Source organism: Hemicordylus capensis, chromosome 4 (genome assembly GCF_027244095.1).
Source record: "Hemicordylus capensis ecotype Gifberg chromosome 4, rHemCap1.1.pri, whole genome shotgun sequence".
Classification (NCBI taxonomy): Eukaryota; Metazoa; Chordata; class Lepidosauria; order Squamata; family Cordylidae; genus Hemicordylus; species Hemicordylus capensis.
In genome coordinates, this window is record NC_069660.1 from 89743540 (window position 1) to 89769027 (window position 25488).

Genomic DNA, 25488 nt, shown 5'->3' on the forward strand with positions numbered 1-25488 from the left:
TTCCTGTTGAGCATAGCAGCATGCAATTAACACATAGACGTTAATTAAAGACATCTACATTTCTGGTTAGAGAAATCTACATTGGGTTTCTCTGTAAATAAAGAGGCATTTTTTAAACAGTTCTGGTATTCAAAAAAAAAACCAACCCGCCAGTGTTCTGGTATCAAAAAACGGTCATAATTTAAAAAAAAAAAAAGTGTAAGAATTAGATAACACCCGGAGGGTCTCTTTGTGTAAGAAGGGGGTGGGATGGGGTGGGAGTTAGAGAGGGATGGTCAATGCTGTAGATTTACTATAGGCTAATATCCTATAGAGCAGCTATGCAGACCAATAGAAATTTCACCCCATCCTTGGTTTTCTAAGAAAAAACCATACGTTCTGTACCCCTCGATAGCTATTGGTGCATATTCTATAGGGTTTATGCAGACCAATCCAGAGGGTGCCCAGCCCTTTCTGACGTGAACCCCCTGGGGGTTTAAATGCTTGTGCTACACCAAAATTTTTCCTCTTTCTCTCCGCAAAGACCCCCCAAAGAATCAACAGGAGGTAAGTACATGGCCAATTTTTTTCTTATCAGTTTATGACCATGTGCTCAGCCTTGCTGAGCCGTTACATTTTTAAATATGTTTCAGAACTGAGCTTTCTATAATTAAGGAATTGTTTAAAATGTCTTCTCCTTGCCTTTCAAAGCACATATTCTGTCTTTTAAAATCTCCCCTCAGAGTTTTGTTTTTTTATTATTATTAATAGTTAAGCATGTGCTTAAGTATTAATAGTTAAGACTATTTTAAAGTATGGGCTGATGGTGATTTTAAATATGTTTCAGAACTGTATTAATAGTTAAGACTATTTTAAAGTATGGGCTGATGGTGATTTTAAATATATTTCAGAACTGCTCTTTCTATAATTAAGGAATTGTTTAAAGTGTCTTCTCCTTGTTCTGTCTTTTAAAATCTCCCCTCAGAGTTTTGTTTTTTTATTAGTTAAATGTTTTTATTAGTTAAATGTTAAATAGTTAAGAATGTTTTAAAAGCACATGCTTTTTATTTAAGCTTACAATAATAATGATTATGTTTAATAGTGTTCTATGTTCTTCATGTATTTGAAACCCCTCTCTCTGCCACAGAAACCCTTTTTCACTCAATTATTGTCATTATCCCCTCTTCTCTGACCGTTTTACACCCCTCAAGCCTAGTCACTGCTTCCTCCAGAATGCCTCAAATGCCACCCCCCCCCAACAATGTACTCTCATCCAAACACATGCTACCCCCACCACATGTGCTCTCATGCAATCACATGTGCTCTCACCCTACCATGTGCTATCCCTCCACACCCTTCCTCCTCCCTCCTCCCCCCCCCAACATGTGCTCTCTCTCTTCTTCTCTCTCTGTTTTAAATGATTTATATATATATAATTCTTGTATTTCAATTCCCCTGTTCAGTTCAAACCGCTCTTTTAAACTATTCCTGCCTTGAAGCCATGCTTTTTATTTAAGCTTACAATAATAATGATTATGTTTAATAGTGTTCTATGTTCTTCATGTATTTGGAACCCCTCTCTCTGCCACAGAAACCCTTTTTCACACAATTATTGTCATTATCCCCTCTTCTCTGACCGTTTTACACCCCTCAAGCCTAGTCACTGCTTCCTCCAGCATGCCTCAAATGCCACCCCCCCCCAACAATGAACTCTCATCCAAACACATGCTACCCCCACCACATGTGCTCTCATGCAATCACATGTGCTCTCACCCTACCATGTGCTATCCCTCCACACCCCTCCTCCTCCCTCCTCCCCCCCAACATGTGCTCTCTCTCTTCTTCTCTCTCTGTTTTAAATGATTTATATATATATAATTCTTGTATTTCAATTCCCCTGTTCAGTTCAAACCGCTCTTTTAAACTATTCCTGCCTTGAAGCCATGCTTTTTATTTAAGCTTACAATAATAATGATTATGTTTAATAGTGTTCTATGTTCTTCATGTATTTGGAACCCCTCTCTCTGCCACAGAAACCCTTTTTCACTCAATTATTGTCATTATCTCCTCTTCTCTGACCGTTTTACACCCCTCAAGCCTAGTCACTGCTTCCTCCAGCATGCCTCAAATGCCACCCCCCCCAACAATGTACTCTCATCCAAACACATGCTACCCCCACCACATGTGCTCTCATGCAATCACATGTGCTCTCACCCTACCATGTGCTATCCCTCCACACCCCTCCTCCTCCCTCCTCCCCCCCCAACATGTGCTCTCTCTCTTCTTCTCTCTCTGTTTTAAATGATTTATATATATATAATTCTTGTATTTCAATTCCCCTGTTCAGTTCAAACCGCTCTTTTAAACTATTCCTGCCTTGAAGCCATGCTTTTTATTTAAGCTTACAATAATAATGATTATGTTTAATAGTGTTCTATGTTCTTCATGTATTTGAAACCCCTCTCTCTGCCACAGAAACCCTTTTTCACTCAATTATTGTCATTATCCCCTCTTCTCTGACCGTTTTACACCCCTCAAGCCTAGTCACTGCTTCCTCCAGCATGCCTCAAATGCCACCCCCCCCCCCAATGTACTCTCATCCAAACACATGCTACCCCACCACCACCACCACATGTGCTCTCATGCAATCACATGTGCTCTCACCCTACCATGTGCTATCCCTCCACACCCCCTCCTCCCTCCCCCCAACATGTGCTCTCTCTCTTCTTCTCTCTCTGTTTTAAATGATTTATATATATATAATTCTTGTATTTCAATTCCCCTGCTCAGTTCAATCTGCTCTTTTAAACTATTCCCTCAGAGTTCTTTTTTTTTTTGAATAGTTAAACATACATTATGTATGTGCTTAAATAAAGTACATACAATTCATAAAAGTAATTACAATTAATTATTTTGATATATTCTAGCCATCCATGTATATCTATGGCACAGGAACAGCTTGCTTATGCAACTAAACATAGAACTATGGATACATCAGACTATGATTCAGCAGGTATTGATCATAATTAATAGGTATTATTATCACATATTTGTGAATCATGTGTATTAGTAAGTTTATATATATATTCTGTCTTCTATAGATGACTTTATACTTACACAGCGGTCTAATTCACCCATGTATGAACCCTTAACTCCCCCTTCCGAATCAGAAGAACCAGAACCAGAACCGGAACCGGAACCGGGACCGGGACCGGAACCGGAACCGGAACCAGAACAAGAACCAGAAGCAGAAGCTCACAGGGCACAGTGTAAATAGTAGTAATTATATATCCTATATCTGGGACCTAGATTTGTACATGTGTATGTGATAGACCCTGAGTAACTGTATATTGTTCTGATTTTAGCCAAATCAAATACCTCAGCAGGAAGTGTGAAAAGAAAGCAGCTGTTTGAGGGTAAGAAACACATATGTTCATTATTCTTATTAGGATCAAACAGTTACAAACAGCTTAACAAAGAATCTTCCTCTCTCTTAACAGTCAAACAAGTACCAGAGGATTTGCCTGAGCTCCTTATCACAGATGAAGATCTAACAGGTTAGGTAACATGTCCTAACTAACACATTGATGATGTATATATGTTATAGGCTATTAGTTTAACAAAGAATCTCCCTCTCTTCACAGCCAACCAAGTACAAGTGGAATTACCAGAGATCATTATCACAGATGATGAGGATCTTACAGGTTAGAAAATAAAAACCCCTAACTAACACATTGATGATGCATATCAACAATGTGTTAATAGGTTAACAAATAATCTCCCTCTCTTCACAGTCAGCCATGTGCCAATGGTTTTGCCAGAGATTGTTATCACTCATGATGATCTTCCCGGTAAGAAAATAAAAACTCCTAACTAACACAATGCTGTTTAAGCATATATGTTATAGGCTCTGTGTAAATGTATATAATTTCTATCCTTTCTTCTATATTATAGGTAAGCCCAAGGTCTCTGCAAAGCAGGGGCAGCCGTCTGCAAAGGGATGCAATGGCAAGTAACTTTTCACTCTATGATAGTTTATAATTATGTAGTTGCAAACAGGTTAACAGAGAATCTCACTCTCTCCACAGTTAACCAGGTAGCTGAGGGTTCTGGTGTTAACAATAGCGTACAGGAGCTTCCAGGTAAGAAAATAAAAACCCTAACTAACACAATGATGAAACACATAGGCTCTGTGTAACAATATTTTATTTATTTTTAAACACAGGGGAGCCTGGTACCTCTGAAGGAGGGAGAGTGAAAAGAGCTTTGAAAAGAAGACATCTTGGCCAACGTAAGAGATACAAAATATTAATCCCTAATAAATTTATTCATTCCATTTCTATACCACCCTTCCAAAAAGTGCACAGGGTGGTTTACACAGAGAAATAATAAATAAATGAGATGGAACCCTGTCCCCAAAGGGATCACCATCTAAAAAAGAAACAGGATAGACACAAGCAACAGTCATAGACCTGTATAAATAAATATATTCCTAAGCTATAAGGTCTTGAGGGATAAACGTATGTATCTTTGTTCTTGTTTATAGCTCATCAGTCAGAAGGAGTTCCTCCCGTGAAGAAATCAAAAAAACAGGAACATGAGGAATCGGGTAAGTGATCTATGTATTAGAACCCAGCCCCTGTAATACCTTGGGTAGCAACCTTAACACATAATTATGAGTTTTGGAGATCCCCCAGGTGTATTAGTTTTTAAAAAGTGACAAGACTTATATCAGTAGCAGGGGTGTGGGAGTTAGGGCTTATAGTTTTCTAATACCTGTGTATGTGTTCTTGACTTTAGAACTTGCTGGTGATGCTGTGCAACAGCGGCCTGACCAAGCCCAGGTGCTCATATTTGCAAAGGAGCTAATGGAAGCTGGTGAACGTCTAACTCAGTTGAGCCACAAGATAACAGAAAATGAAAAGAGCATCACAGAGAAGCAGAAAATTGTCACGAGGTTCAAGCAGTACCAATCATGCATAACAGAATTTCTGGAAGGAGATGTCAGAAGATACAATCTGCCTGGCATGGCTGACTTTCTGAAAGATATTAAAAATGAACTGATGTATCCCTATAGCAAAACTACATTTGCCACACAGTGGGGAGGTGGTAGGACACTAAACTCTGATACACAAACTGATTCTGATTCTGTACAATCTACAGAAACAGAAGCAGAAACTCTCCCTGAAACACAGAACACTGTTGATTCAGTTGTGAGTTACCACTCAGACACTGATGATGGTGAAGGTGGGGATGTGTACTTAGAGCCTATCAGGAATTGGGAAAGGCTCAATAACCGCTACAGAGCCCGTGAAATGTATTTTGAATTTCGTTTTGTGAATTTACATAGAGCACGCTCCTATCATGAAGCCCTTGCGGGCATACACACTGCCATCCAGAGTCTATTAGACACTGTAAATAGGGTGATAGGCCCCAATGATTATGTTCAACTCCGATTACAGGGTGACCGCCTGAATAATCCACTGTTTATGGTCAGAAGAAACAGGAATGAGTTAAATGCTGAGGAATACTTAACAGCCATTAGCAACTTACTCCAAAGTTATGCTGAAATCTCGGGGGATGATACTTTAAGGTTAAATGTCGTAATAGTAAACCCTCCAGAAGGGGGCTCCCGAAGATCCATAATGACCATCCCTTATAGTTCTATCATAGAGAGAAAACAACAACATTTGATTGATGCTCATATACAAGGTACCAATCTCTGTTTTGCCGGTGGCGTGCTAGCCCTCATGTCAAATAGTCCTACACTTGAACAAATAATAGCTGATGCTGAGAAAATGCACACGGACCTTGGTTGGTCACATCAGAAAAAGGTTTCCCTAACTGATGTGTCAGCTGTTGAACAGTATTTACAGGTCAAGATACCCGTTGTTCACTGGAATGGCACTAAGTGGGGGATTTTTAAAACTGATGAGCAGAACTACACAGACACCTGCTACATGCTGCTGTACAATGATCACTATTATGGGATTAAGAATATTGGTGGGTTCTTTGGGTCCAGAAACTTTTGTCAGATATGTAGTACACCCTATTCTCACACACATGATTGTATGTACACGTGTCGGCGCTGTTTGAGAAAAGAGTGCCCTAAAAAAGTAGGGAGGATACACAGGTGCCCCACATGCAAACTCCAGTGCAGATCCAAGGCCTGTCTAACCATACACGAAAAACTTGCATCAGAGGATAAGGTAGATTGCACTCTGAGAATATTATGTTCAAAGTGTGATCATTATGTAGATTTAAATCATGAATCTAAAAGGGTGTGTCAAGGGAAACAGTGCCGTACCTGTTATGACTATTTTGAGGGGGATATTGAAAATCATGACTGCTACCTAGGAAAAATTAAGCAACCTAAACTATCAATCAGATATGTCTTTTATGATTGTGAATGTAGACAGGAAAGTGGGGTACATATACCGAATCTAATTGTAGCAAAAGCTTTTAAACAGGAAACAGTAAAATCTGTTCCTAAAAAGAAATGGAAGCCCGCTGGTGAGAGCTGGGAATTTAAGGGAGACACCTGTCTAAAGGACTTTATTCGGACATTTACCTCAGACCTGAGTTTCAAGAAAACCCATTTCATATGCCATAATTTCCGTGGATATGATGCCTATCTAATCCTAGGGGGGATACTCAAGGAGCGGTTTGATGTTGATTTGATTACTCAAGGTGGCAAGGTGATATGTATAACTATCAAAAGATTGGGTATAAAATTTCTGGACTCCCTATGTCATTTACCAATGGCCCTGGCAAAGTTACCCAAAGCCATGGGCTTCCAAGAGGCTAAAGGATATTTTCCCCACTTCTTTAATACAGAAGAAAATTGGGAATATGTAGGGGAAATGCCTGACCCCATACATTATGGTTTTGACAGAATGATGCCCAGTGAAAGGTCAGCGTTCCTGGCTTGGTATGAACAGAACAAGTCAAACACCTTTGACTTGCAGAAGGAACTGGCCTCTTACTGTCATCAAGATGTAAACATCTTAATGCAGGCCTGTACAAAATATAGACATGAGCTCATAGAGATGACCCTCCGAACCGTTCCTGTGCGCAAGGGTAAGAAATGGGTCTTTGAGTGTGTGGGTATTGATCCTTTTCAATACCTCACCTTGGCTAGTGTGTGCTTAAAAATGTATCGCTACAAGTTTCTTGAGGAGGGCAGGATTGCCATACCCTCTCCAGATAATTATCACAAGCAGTGTAAAAGATTCTCCACACCCTCTATTCAGTGGTTGGCATATATAGAGCAGAAGGAAAAGATAGATATTCAGCATGCTTTGAAGGGTGGGGAATTTAAAGTTGTAATCCCCAGAAACCTAAGGTATGTTGAAGATGAAGCCAAAGAGTATTACCTCGATGGCTATGCTGTCATAGAGGGTAAGAAGACAGCCTTTGAGTTTAATGGATGCTTTTGGCATGGCTGTCCCCAGTGTTATGATTCGCAGGCCCAGCACCCCCTGCTGGCCAAAACATATGAATTTCTTCACAATGGTACAGAAAGAAAATCAGCTGTGCTAAAGAAGATGGGTTTTGAAGTCAGATCTATATGGGAGCATGAGTGGAATAACATCCTAAGAAACTCTGCAGAAGTGCAGAGTTTCTTGGCAGAGCAGCAGTTTCCAGAGTCTCTGCAGCCCAGGGATGCATTATTCGGGGGTAGGACCGGCTGTGTTAGCTTATATTACAAAGCAAAGAGGGATGAACAGATCCATTATAGGGATTTTACCAGCCTGTATCCTTTTATTATGAAACAGAGAGAGTATCCTCTGGGGCATCCCAAAATCATTTATGAGAACTTTGGACCCCTCTCTGACTATTTTGGCTTAGCCAAAGTGAAGGTCTACACACCCCGGGGACTTTTTTTCCCCGTACTACCCGTCAAAGTGGATGGGAAACTCATATTCCCTCTATGCATGACTTGTGCAACTACCAAACAGTTGGAAGAATGTGAACACACGAATGAGCAGCGGGCACTTACTGGTACATGGTGTACAGTCGAACTGATGGAGGCTATGGCCAGGGGGTATAACGTTGTGAAAATCTATGAGGTGTGGCATTTTGAAAAAAAATCTGACAAACTCTTCACAGGTTATATCAATACCTTTCTCAGGCAGAAGCAGGAAGCATCGGGGTTTCCCCAGTGGTGTGTTAGTGCTGAGGATAAAGAGAAATACATCCGCGATTACCATAAAAGAGAAGGAGTGCTCTTGCGCCAGGATCAGATTGATGTCAACCCTACAAAGCGTCAAATTGCCAAATTGTTTTTAAATTCTTTGTGGGGTAAGTTTGCTCAGAGAACAAACCTGCCTAACACATCGATTCTGAGGGACCCTGATATGTTTTTTCACTATCTGTTTTCAAATAAGTATGAGGTTTCAATGTGTGAATTTATTGATGATGACACATGCTGTGTTTGTTGGAAACATACCCAAGACCGCATAACAACCTCAGGTACCACCAATGTTTTCCTAGCCTGTTTTACAACAGCCTACGGCCGTCTAGAGTTGTACCAACTGTTACACAAACTGCAAGACCGCTGTTTATACCACGATACAGATTCTGTGATATTTGTAAGCCGTGAAGGTTTGTACAACCCACCCCTCGGTGATTTTTTAGGGGAGCTGACCAGCGAGCTGCCCTCAGATCAATACATCACTGAGTTCGTGAGCACCGGTCCTAAATCTTACGGGTACAAGTTGTCTGGGGGCGAAACCTGTGTAAAGGTGAAAGGAATAACTTTGAATTATGCGAATAATCAAAAAATTAATTTTGACACTCTCAAAGATCTTGTCTTTGCCTACACTGCTGGTGAGGTCCCTCCCCGTGAGATTGTAGTGGAACAGAAAGGTATAGTAAGGAACAAAAAGCAGTGGACGCTCGAAACAAAAACTCTAAGGAAAACACAGAGGGTTGTTTTTGACAAACGTGTCATTGTTAACGGGTTTAAAACAGTGCCTTACGGTTTTTAAATGGATACCCGCTGGCAGCACCCCTTCTCAGCCATTCTGGCTGGTCCTAGTAACTGTGGCAAAAGTTTTTTTATAAAAAACATGTTGGACAATGCTCACTCTGTCCTATCTGTTGTTCCTGATAAAATTGTATGGTGTTATGCCTGTTGGCAGCCTCTGTATAAAGAACTGGCCTGTAAATATCCAATCATTACCTTTGTGGAGGGTATACCCTTGCAGCTGACAGATGATGAGCTGTTACCCCCCAATAAAAACTGCTTTCTGGTACTGGATGACCTTATGGCTTCTTGTTCTGACAACAGTCAGATTGAAAAGGGGTTTACGCAATACGTTCACCACCGGAACCTGAGTATTTTTTTCATTACACAGAATGTATTCTGTAAAGGAAAAGCCGCACGTACCATAAGCCTTAATGCTAAGTATATGGTGCTCTTCAAAAATCCTAGGGATAAGTTACAGATTGTAACTCTGGCACGTCAAATTTTCCCAGGCAATGTCAGATATTTCATGGAGGCATACGCTGATGCTACTCAAAAGCCCTATGGTTATCTGGTTGTGGATTTAAATCCTGAAACCCCAGAATCCTACAGGCTCAGAAGTGGCCTTTTCCCTCCTGACTGGCCAGTGGTGTACACCATGAAGAAAGTACAGCCCGGATACAAAAGGGGAGGTCTTTAATCTCTGGTGACACATATTACAACCAGGCCTCCTCTGAGGGACATCATGTCTAAATGCCTGAAGAGAAATCTTGCCCTCTTAAAACTTATTATTAAAACTTCACCAAAGCAGAGAAAAGCCATTTTATGCTCAGCATCTGATGACCTAATTGCTGCTATATCAGAGATAGCGTTGAACACCTTGAAAGGGAACATTCCTTTATCCCCAAGACAGGTGAGCTTACTAAGAAGAAGGCGCAGCATAATTAAAAACCTGAGTAACAAACGTGTGTCTCTAAGAAAAAAGAAGCTGCTTGTAAAACAATCTGGGGGATTTATTGCTCCTCTCTTAAGCATTGCCATTCCTCTGATAACGGGTCTTCTAACTAGACGCTAATGGAACACGCTGAAAAAATGTTCTTGGTTCCTAAAAGTCAATTAGAAGGTTTAAAGACTAATTTTCCCAAGGAGGAAAACATCAGGACTGGTGCTATCTATGCTTTAGATGCTGAAATGCAAGGGGTTCTTCAGAGGACAGGTTTAACAGAATATGAAAAAGCTAAACTCTATGAAGCTCTACTTCAAAAATATTTAACCCACGTAAGAAAGGGTGATGAAGAGAAAGGAAAACTAAACCTGTTTCTACCCCAACCCGAGCTGCCTGCTGCTGAAGTTCCACATAGCCCGGATCCCTCCTTTCAGGAAATCTTGGACACTTTACCTGTGCGTTGTAGGAACCCAGCAAAGATTTTGTTAAACAAGCTGAGGCATAATGCTCCAGTTACAGCGTGGGATGAGAGGGGTCGTTTTGTCTATAAAGGTGCTGCTGTTGAAGGTTCCAACATGGTTGACCTGATCAAAGCATTCACCCAAGTTCATGCACTGCCCCCCAAACGTTTCCCTAAAGGCTGGGATCTGTTCATGAGCGGTTTGGCAGAGTTAAATGTCCCTACCTCTATTGCAGGAAACCCTACCAGCAGGGAGTTTTTGGAGCATGTGAAGAATCCTACCCCTAGAGCTAGCCCTCTACTCTTAACTCCTACACCCCGGACTCCTAAAATACCCTTGAGAACTCACTGGCTCCAGTTGTAACCTGTTACATAATGTGACAAATAAATTTTTTCTCTGAAATATATATTTTTTCCAGATGGTAGTTGCTGTTTTTTGTGGGTAAGGAAGACACAAGCACACATACTCTTTTTTTTTTTTTTTTTTTTTTTAAGCCTCAAGGCTTACTTTATTGTTCTGTGAAAATCAGTACAAGATCCACAGACTTGGGTGTTTTGGAAACAATTTGGGGCATGTCTAGGTATGCATTTCTTTTTCTTAACATACATCTCCACCATTTGGTCATTTCTTTCTAAATCCTCAGAATACAATTCTTGAATCTGTTTAAATGTTAACCCCTTACTCCTCTGTTGCAGAAAAAACACACAGTGGTAGCCACATGTCACGGCATCTGAAGCTTGTAGCTGACGTTGTTGAAAGATTATCTGGTTGGCATTTTTTCTTAGGAAATTCATGATGGTTTTGGGAAACAGAGGGTAATTTGGGGGGTGTCCATAAGAATCAAAAAATTCTCCCCGGTTGTCCTCTGTCAAGTAAATGGCAAGCCAATGCTCTCCGGCCTGATTGGAAGGATGCGTGTTCACCACTAGACCGGTCGGTCTTTGTAGCAGTCTCTTTCTCGGCAACCCATCATTAGGAAAAACTCCAAAGAAGGTCTTTTGGGAGCAGGGGCTTACAGACAACACACGAGTTAACTGTATGCTATCCATTTCACATATAGTCAAACAGCACATTCCTCCTGTGATTTATCTCTATGAGATTATCGAATACGGCATACACAAGCATGTTGATTGTTGTCGGTAGGGGTCTGGCAAAACGTATTTCTGCTCTCAGGTTCCCGGTTTTAATCAGGGAATAGTGACCCCCACATTCTTGGTCTGGAGTCAGATCAAAAGCTAGCAGTGTGTAGCCCTTCCTATATTCTTCCCTGTTAATGAGCAGTGCTCTATCTTCCAGATGCTTACCAGTGGCCTGCGCAAGGCCCATGTACTCGCGGACACAATTACCGGTTTGAAAGTCAGGCTGGTACGGCTTCATGGGCACAGGGGTGCTGTCCATATAAAGACATGCAAAGTTAATTTCATAATGTTTGAAATTGAAGGGGTTCTTAGAGAATGTTCCGCTAAAGGCATCATTATCCACAAAACCAATTATGACAGTTTTGGGTAGTTGTCCTAAAAATAAATTTTCCTGATTGCTGACACGACTTCCAATCGGTATGCTAAACACTTTCATACTCACACGGTCCACAGGGTATTTCGCATTGGCTGTGAGCAAAGCCTCTGCATGTGCTAAACGCACAACAGGGTTCAGGTAACATTTCTTGATAAAGAGAGAAGCTGACACTATCTGCAACTTGTATTGGGGGTTAGCCCCATCAGCCATCAAACAGAATGCATCCTTGCTGCGTGTTAGCTTAATTTTCACATCTACACCATTTAACAGTAGTTTTTCTTGAAAAAACAGATCTGCATGAAGACGCCCCAGCAGGTCTACCTTCCGGCTTCTAGCCGTAAAGGCGGCCCTTTCTATAAATCCAGAATTTCCGCCGTCCAACGTTCGGCCGTCCTGATGGGCGGCTGTGTCCTTATAAAATAAACCTGCTGAGAATTGGGTGGCTAGGGTGTTCTCGCTGTAATTCATCAGCGTTTCGATGATAGCCCTGTAGGGATAGGTACTGCTGCTCTGACTGACAAGACGGTCTCCCAGGGTTACATCCACCTGGCTAAACAGGGTCGCAATAGGGTAATTCACTAGCCCTACTGCTGCATCCTGGGCAAGAGCCGTTCCATCCTCATTGACAATTCTACAGCACACGTATAGAAGCGTGTTATTTAAGTCCATGTAAAAATCCCCTGCCCCTGCAATAAAGAAATCCAAAGGGGCATTGTCTGCCAGAGCTGTTAAGGGTGGCACTTCAACATACACGCTTCTTTCAATACTGGTTTGCGTCGGAGCAATTTGAAACAGGTCCAGTTCAGACTTAACACATTCTTCAGAGCTGCTATGTATAAAAGCCATTGTGTGTTTTTAAAAGATATCCCCGGCGGAGCCTCTCCTCTTCCTCTTAGGGCCACGTTTACGCTTATGAGCCTTCGTCTGTCTCACAGCTTTTCTTTTAAGAGGACAGGGAGGTCCCTTTAGTTGCACACGTGATGCTTTTCGTTTTCTCTTGATATACATGAGCCCTGATCCTCTTTGGGTGGTTGGGTTATGGGCCATCCTATTCACAACTGTTTGAGTGATGTGACCAGCAACGTCTTTAGCAATACCTTGGGCGGCTGTTTTAAAGTGTGGTTTAAGGATCCCCAACCCCTTTATCAAAAAGGGTGCTGCCATCCTGAATAGGCGCCGGAATATACCACCTATGCCTGCACCATACATGACAGGCGTGCCCGCATAACCGGTGAGGGCCCTTCCTGCCTGGGCCCTGTAATAGTTTTTGTAAAGGGTGGGATCCCCATAACTTTTCAGAGTTGGCATTTTTAATTTTTTTTTAAAACTGCGCACCTCTCTGGGGCCGAAAGTGCAGCTTCACAATCACCTTGCCGAAACGGAATGATACATTCCGGTCTTGGTCGTTCTTTATTTCTACTGTTATCGTGTTGATGTGGTTTTTGCTCACTGGGATATAGTGGGGCTTATCGTAGACAATGGTAACACGTTCCCCATTTTTCCCTTGTAGGGGTACGTTCCGCAAAAGGCGCACATAGTGGTCTCCCACTATCTGATGTTCCACAATGTCTGTATAAACAAACAGTGTGTTAAACCCCCCAGTTATGTCTGCAGGGAAAGGGAATTTTTTGGTAGGTGTGTCAGGATGGAGTCCTAATATGTGGGCTAATTCTGCTTCCGCTGAAAAAGCAAAAGAATTGTCACGACCATCGATCTGTATATATGAACTCACAGGGTCATATTTCAGGGTCGTACCCTCCATGGCTGCCTTGGTGCTTGCGATTTCATTAATATTGTCAACCAAATCTGTAATGCTTGGGTAATACCCCTTTCGTACAGTGAAGAGCCGCGTCCTTGGCCACCTGGTATATTCAAAGGGTGTATCCTCCGTAATAGTGTTCCAGCTGTGCGGGTACTGTATCTCAGCGAGGCCCACTTCCCACTCTCCAGGAAGATCCAGGGGCTTTGCTAATTGGATAGTGTAGGCAGAACTAGTGTTCTGTGGAAAGGTCTTATGGCTGGCATTACTGGGTAGAGTAACATAAAACCCTCTGCCTGCCATTCTACACCGGTTCGCATAGATCTGAAGCAGGCACCCAGCTGTTGAACTTATCAGGCCAACCTGCCCACTTCACTAAATGTTGTTTTACTCTTCCACGTCCTTTTGTATCAATAATTTTTTCAACCCTGTACACCTTGTCCGCCCCCTCTTTAACTTTCTGCATTTCTTCCTGATAGAAGCTGCCATGAACCGCCTCCCCCATGTAATCTTTTAACAGGTAAACAGGTCTTTCCCTTCTTCTGATGACTTGGTCCACTATAAACAATTCTGTGGTGTAGTTCTGTTCATAGCCTTTCTCAAACCTTCCTTTAATCTTTGAAATCCTGACATGATCACCTTTTTTTAGCATAAGAGTCTTGGCTTTTTTGTGGCTAGTGTTACCGTAAACAGTTTTCCATACAGCCAACTCATTGGAAGGCTTAACATCCACAGGCCTGTTTTGTATGGTTCTGTGAAAACTGTGGTTATAGCTCTTTATGAGTTCCGGTAAAACATCGATATATCTGAAGGTATTGTGAGCTGTGAAAAACCTCCACATTCGTGTTTTTAGTGTTCGGTTAAACCGCTCAACCACAGCAGCTTTGACATCATTGTTCGTGACGAAATGGTGTATTTCTTGTTCCTTTAATAGGGCCCCTACTGTCTTGTTTAAAAACTCGCCCCCTCTGTCCGTCTGGAGCTTTCTAGGTTTTCGGCCTTCACTGAAAATAGCTTTAAAAGCCCTGGCCACTTCCCTGCCCTTTTTGTCTTTTAGAGGTACACACCATGCGTATTTAGATAGAATATCCACAACTGTCAATATGTACTTGTAGTCATCGTTGTATTTAGAAAATTGTTGCATGTCCACTAGATCGGCTTGCCATTGTACATCAACCCCTGAAACAACCGTCTTGTTTCTTTTAAAATGTATCCTCGCAGGTTTATGCAGTGTGTAAGCATCCTGCTCTGACAACCATGTCTTAACTTGTCTTTTACTCAGCTTAGTGTTCTGCCTGGCCTCTTGATATAGAGGTTCTACACCACCGTAGCTTCCTACGTTCCCTGGTGTGTAATATATTTTCTTTAGGATTTTCTCATGTTCTGCCATGGTGCTACTTAACACAGGTATGAACACACATTTTTTCAAACAAAATTCTTTTATTGATCGTTTTCAGCACAGACACATGTGATACAGGAAAGGTTGACATCGCCAAGATGCATGTTCTCAAAGTTCCTGGCCTGTACAAATAAGAGGGGACAACACTTTAATAAAACAGGGCATTAAGTAAAACAAACTAATCATACACAATAAAAGGCATGTGGCTCACCATCTTGGGAACCTCCACATTTTCATTTAGCTCTTCAGGCATGGCCTTGGTAACCATACCACTATCCATACATTCCTCCTCACCTTCGGCTGCTGATGTAACGCTTACATCCCTTAAGTAAGCCTCTGTAGGGCTGGATGGCCATGGTGTCTCACAATCGTCGCACATCCAACAACGCTGATCGGCACACTGGTACTCCTGAGGCCTGTTTGACATGAAAGATAGGGAGCCAGACTCATCAGCACCCTTATTCAGCTGATGCTTCTTATTCACCCTTTTTTTCCTACGCAGCTTTGGTTTCACAGGAGCTTCTGTTTCAGAATCTGAGGATGATGAACTCACGTTTCTGGGATTGGGGGGTACTGGTTCTCTCCCCTCAGGTTCCACAATCGCCTCTTCAGACTCTCGGGGTCCAGTTCCCATAGATGGTTCTTCAACCGATTCGTCCTGCTCCTCAGCTGCTGTTTTCTCTGCAGGTATTGTAAGTACACATCCATCAGTGACATCCTCCTCACTCTCAGATGCTGATGTGAAACACACAGCCCTACAATAAGAGTAATGATTCTGGCTAGGACTCGGCGTCTCACATTCACATGATGACCAATCTTCGCTCGAACTGCAGCATTTGAGCACACAATAGGATACCCTTGGCCTGGATGACCACTGCTCAGATCCGCACCCACACTCATCAGAATATGTATACTCCCCACATGAACTATCACAACATTGCTCATCACACCAATCAAAGTGGGGTCTGCTCCTAACCCATTCTTTTTTCCTACGCAGCTTTGGTTTCACAGGAGCTTCTGTTTCAGAATCTGATGATGATGAGGAACTCACGTTTCTCTGCTTTAGGGCTGTTCCTGGTTGTTCACGGCTCTCAGATTCCCACTCTACTTCTTGAGGATCTCTGTTCTCCGTTTCCACAGTTACACCTTCAGGAGTGGCACAGGAGTCCAGATCTTGTCCATTTTTCAGGCTCGAGGGTGGAGAGTAGGAGAGGCTCCTCATTAAACCATATTTGGAACGACCCCTTCTAGGCTTCACAGGTGCCATCGGTAAAGGTAGGGTCGTGGGGCGTGAGGGTGTCTCAAAATCAGACATTCTCTCTGCAAAACTGTACAATGGTCCCTTCTGCAGGAACCTACACCTGAGCATGCTACTTATATCCACCAGTATCCCTTATCAACCAATAAGAGCACAATGACACGCAGGGTGGGAACTCCTTCCTATTGGTCCTCACATGTCAGGTGGGTAGGGCTCATGGTACAGGAGGCTCTGGGCATGCCTGGGCATGTTCTCTGGAGGGTTTACAACTCCTCCCTACTGTGGTGATGTCATGCCCTTCCGTGGGAGGGGATTGATGACAGCTTGCCCTTCAGTGGGCGGGGCTTGGTGACGTCTTGCCCTTACTAGGCTCTGACTTCACTTTGCCCATACTTCTTGCCCTTACTTAGTCTGTGGCTTCACTTGCCCTTACTTAGGCTCCTCCCAGGTATGTATATAATACTACTGCTGTCAAACTGGTGGAACTGTCGTTCTTCAAAACAGTTCAGAGACCCATAAAAGGCTTCTGAAGCGGTTCCGTGCACATCCCTAGTATTTTTCACATACGAGTGGGGTGTGTCTGCTGCAGCCTGAACCTAGCCTTGCATACCCACAACTGGAAGCCACACAACCTGCTGGGGTTGACGGGTGGAACAGATCTGCAGGCATTCTGGGTACTGAAGTTTCACCTTTGACAATCCTCTATTTGTTTGTGTTTCTGGTGAAACTCTTTCCTGTCCATAGGTTTAGGAACCAGCTCAGCTTTGGACATTGGTAAAGTTGTACAGAGACATTGACTCATGAGTAGTTCTGCTGGACTCCACCCATGTTCCAAGAGAGCTGAGTCAAGAGGCCCATAGGAACATAGGAAGGCTGCCATATACTGAGTCAGACCATTGGTCCATCTAGCTCAGTATTGTCTACACAGACTGGCAGAGGCTTCTCCAAGGTTTCAGGCAGGAATCTCTCTCAATCCTATCTTGGAGAAGCCAGAGAGGGAACTTGAAACCTTCTACTCTTTCCAAAGCGGCTTCATCCCCTGAGGGGAATATCTTACAGTGCTCACATGTGGTTTCCCATTCAAATGCAACCAGGGTGGACCCTGCTTAGCTAAGGGGATAAGTCATACTTGCTACCACAAGACCAGCTCTCCTCTAGATGTCATCATTTATCTTGATTAGAGCGTTCACAGTGCGAACTGCATGTTCTGCCTCACCATAACTATGAGAAAAATGTGGACTACTAGTGACATGTGGGAAATCAAAGTCAGCTGTGAAACATTTAAATGCTGCCCCAGTAAATTGTGGCCTATTGTCTCTTATAAGCACAGAAGGTATGACATGACAAGCAAAAATACTTGAGTATGATAATGACTCTGTCAGCTGTAGTAGCCTGTAGCTTTTCTAATTCTACATAGTGGGAATAGTAGACAATAATGACAAGATGGACAGATTCTTTCCAGTTGAATAAATGAAATGCCACAATCTGCCATGGATCATTTGGCAATTCTGTGGAGAAACAGGGTTCAATAGGGATTGGACAGTGTTGAGCACAAACTCTGAGCACAAACTTGGCAACTTCTGACCCAGGATTGAATGTCCTCTTTAATAGAGGGCCACCAGACTGTCTGTTGAGCTCAGGCTTGACATTTGTTAGTGCCCCAATGAGCCTGATGTATCTTCCCCAAATGTTCCTGTTGTAGGCTGGCAGCATCACCACTCTGGTTTGGTACATGAGTAGATAATTGACTACATGAATGTTGAGTTGCTCACATTGATATTAAGCTAGTTCTGAGTTGCAAAATTTAGTTTGTGGCCACCCTTCTAGACAATAAGGCTGTTCTCACGAGTAGCCTAATCCTGGCTAGGACAGCCCAGCCTGGGTTAGGCTGCTCATGTGGAGTGCCAGGATCACTCCCAATCCTGGTGTTCCTACCTAGCCTAACCCTGCTTCTAACCCCAGCCTTTAGTCAGGGTTAAGGGTGCAAGCATGCCCTTAATGCTGACACTGGGGTCTTGTGTACACTCAGGCTGCATGTAGCCCAAGCTTACATAGAGTCAGATGCCTTGAGTGCCCAACTCTAGGGGAATCCCTCAATAGGATTCCTCTAGAGTAGGACACTCTAGGCATCCAACTCTGTGTATGTCTGCTGTCAGTAATTCTTTACCAGGGACATGTACAATCTATATGTGAACTTTGTCATTTGGAGATGAAATCTTTGGATGAAGTTCAACATGAGTTTTATTCCCTAATAGTGATACAAGAGTCTTATGATTTGTTTGTAGAGTGAATAACAAGGCATGTCTTAAGGTGTTCAGATGTCCACGTTAGAGCCAAAGCCGCCTTTTCATTCTGTGGATATTGTGTTTCTGATGGCCTAAGTGCTCTTGAGCAAAATTTATAGGAGTCCAGTGTCCTTGATCTTGATGTTGCCGCAGAACCACTCCAAGACCAAAGGAAGAGGCATCTGTAGCAAATAATATCTCCCAAGTACAGTCATATTGGGCAAGTACTAATTGTGAATTGAGCATCTGTCTGATCTATAGGTAGTTATACCCAGAAACCTGCACAGTTGTTGGGCATTTATGGGTGCTGATATACTTTTGATTACAGCTATCATGGTGGGGACTGGCTGTATACCTTTGTGAGGTATTCCAATATCCAAGGCCTCAAAAATATGAGTTTAGATCTGGCAAAAGTGCATTTCTCATTTAACTCCTGCGTATAGGAGTGGGGTTTTTTAGGACATTGTTCAGACGAGTGTCAAGTTGTGCTCTTGTAGAAGCAAATATAAGAATATCATCTTTGGAGAGGAGAGCTGGTCTTGTGGTAGCAAGCATGACTTGTCCCCCTAGCTAAGCAGGGTCTGCCCTGGTTACATATGAATGGGAGACTTGATGTGTGAGCACTGCAAGATATTCCCCTCAGGGGATGAAGCCGCTCTGGAAAGAGCAGAAGGTTTCAAGTTCCCTCCCTGGCTTCTCCAAGATAGGGCTGAGAGAGATTCCTGCCTGCAACCTTGGAGAAGCTGCTGCCAGTCTGTGAAGACAATACTGAGCTAGATAGACCAATGGTCTGACTCAGTATATGGCAGTTTCCTATGTTCCTATGTTCCTATCAGCATGGCAAAGAACTTTCAGGCCATCTAGCATCTGTGACCTGCAAAGCTGAAGGACTTCAGGGGCGGAGGAAATTCCAAAGGGTAATCTTGTGAAGCAGTATCACCCTAATGAAGTGATGAAAGTTGTTAACTTAGAGGATTCCTCAGCTAAAGGAATTTTCTAGAAACCGACCCTAGCATCCAGTTTTGTAAACACAGTGGCTCCTGCCAATTGTTCCAATGTGTGTTCAACAGAAGGTAGGATGTATTTTTCTTGGCAGACGTATTTGTTCAGTTGTGTCAGGTCAACACAGATTCTAATTTTGCCATTGGGCTTACATACAACCACCATTCCTGCAAACTAAGGTGTTGATTCCTTAGTTCTTGTGATCACTCTCATCTATTCCATTCTTGTCAGCAATTCTTTGACTTTTCCCATCAATGGCAGGGCACTCATCTGGATGTGGTTATAGCGTAAAGGACTCCATCTTGCTTGAATTGTACCTTTTATGCCCCGATTATTTTGCCAAGACTTTTAAAAACTAGAGGATATGCTATTTGATAATGTTGTGCTAAGGAAGTCTGAGCTGCTATTTCATCAACTCCCTGGACAAGCTGCAGTGCCTTCAACTGCTGGCAATCCAAGAAGTGGCACCGATAGATCCTGGATCACATAAGTATCTTGTACTATGCTTCTCTGTTGTTTTGTCATCTTGACATGGAAAGATCCCAGCCCTTCAAGTGCGATGTTACCTGGCTCCCTCAGACAGTTGGCTGGAGTGGCGAGGGTGCCATGGTTGTGTGGATCATAATAGGAATCTGAGATGGCTGTAATATCAGCACCTGTGTCAATTTTAAAAGGTACTTGGCTGACCACTAAGATCTATCTCTGTCAACCAGACAGCCATATCTTTGGAGTGTCCAGCCACTCATCCAGAAACACTGTTTCTTCCTTAGCTGTAGTTTGGTCAGTTGCATCATAGTCATTTAGGAGACATCTACACACCACAGCATAGTGACCCCTTTTTAAAAAAAAACAAAACTTTGGCATGATCCTTCCCTCGCTGGACATGTATCGTATGTGTAGGAGTTCTAACACACCTCCTGCATTGGGTCTTATCCTGCTTATTTTTGACATAGTGGCTGTTGAGAAGTCCCTGCGTTGTGTTTGGAAGAGATACCCCTGCCCCTCAGTTTCAGGTGCTTCTGCTCAGCAATATGCAGGGCATCCTAGTCCAGTGGTTCATTAGTAGATGGGAGAGCACTTTTAAGTTCTTTTTGTTTCAGTTTGACAGACTCAGGTTGGTGAGCTTTTGTAACAGACATTTGGATGGTCAAGTCAGGGTCCGGTTGGAATAGTTGTGACAACTTATCTTCGGAAGGACCTACAACAAGGCAGTCCCATATAAGCTCCTCTTTCAGGATATCATAATCACAAGTAGATTCTGCGAATGAAAGCAAAGCCAGGATAAAACTGTCCACAAGTTCTGAGGGCCCTTGACTCTGAAGGTTAAATCTTGATCTCTCATATATCACATTTTTTCCTCCCTAGAGAATGGTGTCTTAATGCTTGAACTACTGAACCATCCTAAGGTGTGGGGTTTTGGGGGGGGGGGCTTGGCCCTCGGAATTGCAGAGACATCAGCAAAACACCAATTTTTAGTTGATGTTTTAGTTTAATTTCATTGAATGTTTTAACTGTTAATTTATATATGTTTCAAATTATTTATTTATTTATTTATTTATTTATTTATTTATTGACTGTAAACCACCTAGAGACTTTGGTAGTGGATGGTGTAAAAATATATATAATAAAATAAATATTTCAGGAGAGTGGAAATCAAACTGTTCTGAGGGTGTAATCCTGAAGGATTCCATCATAGATAGGGCTGGAGCGCCTTGTACAGTTGAAGCAGGGGCTGCTGCTGTGGAGTCATTCATGCCAGTTCTAGGCTCTCACAGTTCCACAGTAGGGGTGTTCAGGAACTCTTTGATAAAGAACTGGTCCACAGTGAACTGGGCCAGTTTGGCGGTTCGATCGTGAATCAGACTGGCCTTCAAGAAAGGCAGACAAGTCCAAAATTGGAATGAATTTGGACCGGTTTGAGTGGCTATTTATGTAAGAAGTTGCCTGTAATAAAAGGGATAAAAAGCTTAGGGCAGCCAGTGAGGGCAGGCAGCACTGGTGTGTGTGTGTGTGTGTGTGTGTGTGTGTGTGTGTGTGTGTGTGTGTGTGTGTGTTGAGAGCAAGAAACCTTTAAAAGTAAATAACAACGTGCTGGCAGCTTACTGATCTGGTACTGCTCCTCGAAGCTGCAGTCACAGCGGCGCTCCAGCCAGCAGCCCAGACTCATGGTGGCAACACAGCTGCCAGCCCAGCACACACTCACTTGGCCTCTGCACATGCTGTTGATGATATTCTGGCATCATCAAGCCCTTCTCCTAGAGGGGATTAACCCTTTAAACTACACTTCACACATTTGTACTGAAATAATAGATGTATATGTCCTAACTTTCTGCTGAATTCCATTGACTGGTTCCATAACAATACAAACATATATTTTTGCTGGTCTTGTTCAGTGTACAAGGAGTTGCCACTGGTAAACTGGCACCTATATCAAGTGACATTGAAATAGATCTGATAAATTCTTATGGTTATAACAAGCAAAGTAAAAGGGAAGTGTCCCCAAATCTATGAACTAAAATCTTCCAAGTATCATGGTGCTGATCTAGAGCCATTATAGTCCCAACAACCCACTAGCTTTTGCAGCAAATCTCATAATAAGCCACTCTCTGGCTGCAGCTGCTAAAAACCATTCACTGGAAACACATCTCTATTTCTCCATTTAGGGACAAAACCCCATGCCAACTTTCTTGCATAGTCTGATGTCTAAACTTAAAAGGTGATATATCCACAGTGTACTAAATATGGATTGTATATTTGGATTATTATTTTTTTAACCTTTGATAAACATGTATGCCATTCCTTGGATAAGGGAGAGCATAGCTTATCACTCAACACTCCACCTAATGGTCTTGGGATGTACATTTCATATTTATTATAGCCGGGGCATTCCAAAGATAGTTTTCATTGCCCAGATTTGGAAACTGTCCAGATATACAGCTACATGTTTTATCCAGTGCTGGAATGAAAGCAAATTAATGATGTAGTTAGGGCTTATCAGGAGCTTTAAATCTTTAAGGACAGATCTGAGAGCAGGATGCTTCAATAACATATTTTAAAGGGCTACGTAACAGCAATTTTATGATTTATAGACAATGAGTCTGCTGTAATCACACACCAATGCACTCCTCTAAAAAGGGCAAAGAGGCAAGAACTGTTTTGTTTTAGGTAGCCAGCTGCCCCATTTCTGACCATGGTTTTTTTTTTGGTTTCTGGCCTCATGGGGAGACCTGCAAAAATCCCGTTCCCCTGCCACTGCCTCCTCTCCCCCCCCCCGCCCCGGACCTCCTTCTCACAACTCCAGCTCCATTTGCTGAAGCCTTGCAAGAGTCCAAAGAATCCTTTCACAAGACTTCCAGTGAGTTCCGGGATCTCTGCCTCAGATGGAGGAGGAGGGAGGCGGAGGGGGCTCCATCAATGGGCAGCCCAGAGCCAAGCGGGGGGGGGGGGATGGGGGGGGGTGGCGGCCAGATCTGGCCCCATAAAGCCCCTGCCTATGAGGCATGCTGCATTTGAGCGTACAAAGACTCTGAGAGATGTTGCATGATTCTTCAGTTTTCTGGGCCCAATTTCTTTTGAGAGAGTGATGACCTTGTTTTTCAGGGCTATTTCTCCTATATTCCCAGCAGAATAGGGTCTGGTTTCATTTGAGAGGACATTTGGCCCTATCCAACTCCAGCACACTGCACAGCATCCTTCCAGTGGCGGCTGCTGCTATTTGTCTTATGTTTCTTTTTAGATTGTGAGCCCTCTGGCGACAGGGTTGTCTTATTTATGTATTATTTATTTTTCTATGTAAACCACATTGAGGATTTGGGTTGAAGAGCAGTATATAAATAGTTCTCATATATGCTTTTCAGCGCTATATTTAATTCAGTTTAGCCCCTATAGGGTCTGATTTCACAGACTTTGCTTTTCAGAGCTATTTCTCCAGTGTATATTCCCTGCAGAATAGGGTCTGATTTCATTTGAAAGAGCATTTGTTTTTCAAAGCTATTCTCAAGTTTATATTATAATCTCTACATAGTAGGATTTCATGAGAACGAGCACTGACTTTGTTTCAGAGCCATTTCTTCAGTTTATATTGTAGTCCCTACAGAATAGGGTCTGGTTTCAGAGCGTGGGCTTTGCCTTTCAGGGCTGTCTCCCCAGCTCATATTATCAATATAATACCCACAGATTAGGGTCTGGTTCAAGAGTGCAGGTTTTCCCTTTAAGAGTTATTTCCCCAGTTCAAATCTTCAATATACCCACAGAACAGGATCTGATTTATGAGCACAGGCCCGGTGAGGAAAGGGTGAGAAATTTGTGTGTGTGTGCTACAGGTGCTGGGAGGGGATTCCTGCCCAGCAGAGAGTGTGAGTGTGAATGTGAGAGAGATTTTGGTCATCAAAACTTTTCATCACCTACATCAAACTGGTGAGACAGGTTATCCGGGGATTGGGGGTTAGTGCCATCAAAATGCTGGCGACGACTTTGTGATGAAAGTTATTTCTGCTTAGGTAGAGGGATTGTGAGAGCCATCCTAGGTGGGGTTGCTGACATTCCCGTTTACTTCTTTTTTTAACATCAGAGTCAGGTGTAGCAGTGGAAATGCTGAATCAGTGACTGGATTTGGTATGAGAGCCAATAAACTGAAGCTCAATCCTGATATGTTTGGCTGGCAGGCAGGTGGGCAGGCTACATTCCTCCTAAAAGATCATCTCCACAGTCTGGGGATATGCCTACATCCAATATTATCACTGGAGGCCCAAGCAGCCTGTGGCATGGAGTGCCTTTTACCAACTGAGAATAATATACCAGCTGCAGTCACTCTGGGACAGGGAGAGCCTAGCCACAGGTATCTATGCTATGATAACCTCTAAGAGCAAATATGGTAGTATGCTGTTCATAGGACAACATTTAAAAATTACCCAGAAACTGCAGTTAGCTCCTCATTCTATGTAATTTTATTGTTTCTGTATAAGAAAGGAAAAGAAACTGTAGTTAGTCTAAAATACAGCTGCTAGCTTGCTGCTTAAACAGCTGCACCAGTGACCAGTCATTTTGCAAGTACCATTCAAAGCACAGGTGTCTGAACAATATTTTTTTTGGGGGGGAGCAGTAAAGTATGTACAGACTAATCTAGCGATAAAATATATAAAAAGAAAGAAAGAGAAATAGAAATACATAAAAACATAAGAACAGCATCCTGTTTCACACAGTAGCCCACCAGATGCTGCTGGAAGCCTACAGGCAGGAGCTGTAGACCCATGGATGGAAGTAACCTGGCTAGGTACCCGTCCAGGTACCCTTGCCTTTGGAAAAGAGGACCAGAAAGAGGGCTCTGCTTGTGGAATTCTCTCCCCAAGGTTGTTCACCTGACATCTACAGTGTTCTTCAAGCACCTGAAAAACAACCTTTTCTTCTCCCAGGGCTTATAAAGGTTTCTCCCTTTAGAAACAAGCTGCTTTTAGTGCTCTTTTAATCTGCTGTGGCCAATTATGTTCTCTCAACTACTTTTATTGTACATCACTTATGTTGTTTTAAAAATAAAAAGAAAGCTTAAAGTATCTTAAATAAATCATAATTCCAGTTACATTAGCTTGTGCAGACCTGGATGTCCACCACACTCAGAGTCAGCTCAGCTTTTGAAATGTCACCACTAACCATGCTGGGACCATGCATGAGCATTATACACTTGGCATAGGCTGAAGCAACAGGAAGTTAGTGTAGGCTAGTGTAGGCTCTGAGAAACAGCCCTCAGATAATCTCATCCAGGTCACTCTCATAGCAACAGCAGCAGAATGAATCATTCATTTGATGTAAGAAAAGAAATCTTCCTTGGCAGCATAATTCTCCATTTAGAGAATAATGTGAAAGAAAAGCATTCCTTTCCAATCTTAATTTTCAAGAATCTTCAGTTCCATCATTTTG

General features: G+C 42.7%; 3 protein-coding genes across 7 annotated transcripts in view; 1 reads left to right on the plus strand and 2 right to left on the minus strand.

Moving 5' to 3' along the window:
• Positions 1–25488, minus strand: part of TRABD2B (TraB domain containing 2B) — a 450683-nt gene that overhangs the window by 159238 nt on the left and 265957 nt on the right. The window lies entirely within an intron of this gene.
• On the plus strand, positions 339–4694 carry LOC128323849 (proton channel OtopLc-like). The gene is made up of 11 exons (XM_053247710.1): positions 339–546; positions 2907–2992; positions 3081–3248; positions 3345–3395; positions 3480–3536; positions 3624–3683; positions 3774–3830; positions 3934–3987; positions 4068–4121; positions 4205–4270; positions 4526–4694. Exons 2-11 carry the CDS (start codon positions 2923–2925, stop codon positions 4594–4596), a joined length of 708 nt encoding a protein of 235 aa, XP_053103685.1. The 5' UTR covers positions 339–546; positions 2907–2922; the 3' UTR covers positions 4597–4694.
• Positions 15052–16716, minus strand: LOC128323847 (uncharacterized). 4 transcript variants are annotated; one of them, XM_053247707.1, is made up of 4 exons: positions 16082–16716; positions 15584–15711; positions 15325–15446; positions 15052–15152 (listed from the first exon to the last, which is right to left on the minus strand). In XM_053247707.1, exons 1-4 carry the CDS (start codon positions 16397–16399, stop codon positions 15139–15141), a joined length of 582 nt encoding a protein of 193 aa, XP_053103682.1. In that variant the 5' UTR covers positions 16400–16716; the 3' UTR covers positions 15052–15138. The 4 variants fall into 4 exon arrangements, 3 of the variants coding, with proteins under 3 accessions (XP_053103682.1, XP_053103681.1, XP_053103680.1); XM_053247706.1 differs by having other exon boundaries at positions 15242–15446; XR_008306486.1 differs by having other exon boundaries at positions 15584–16716.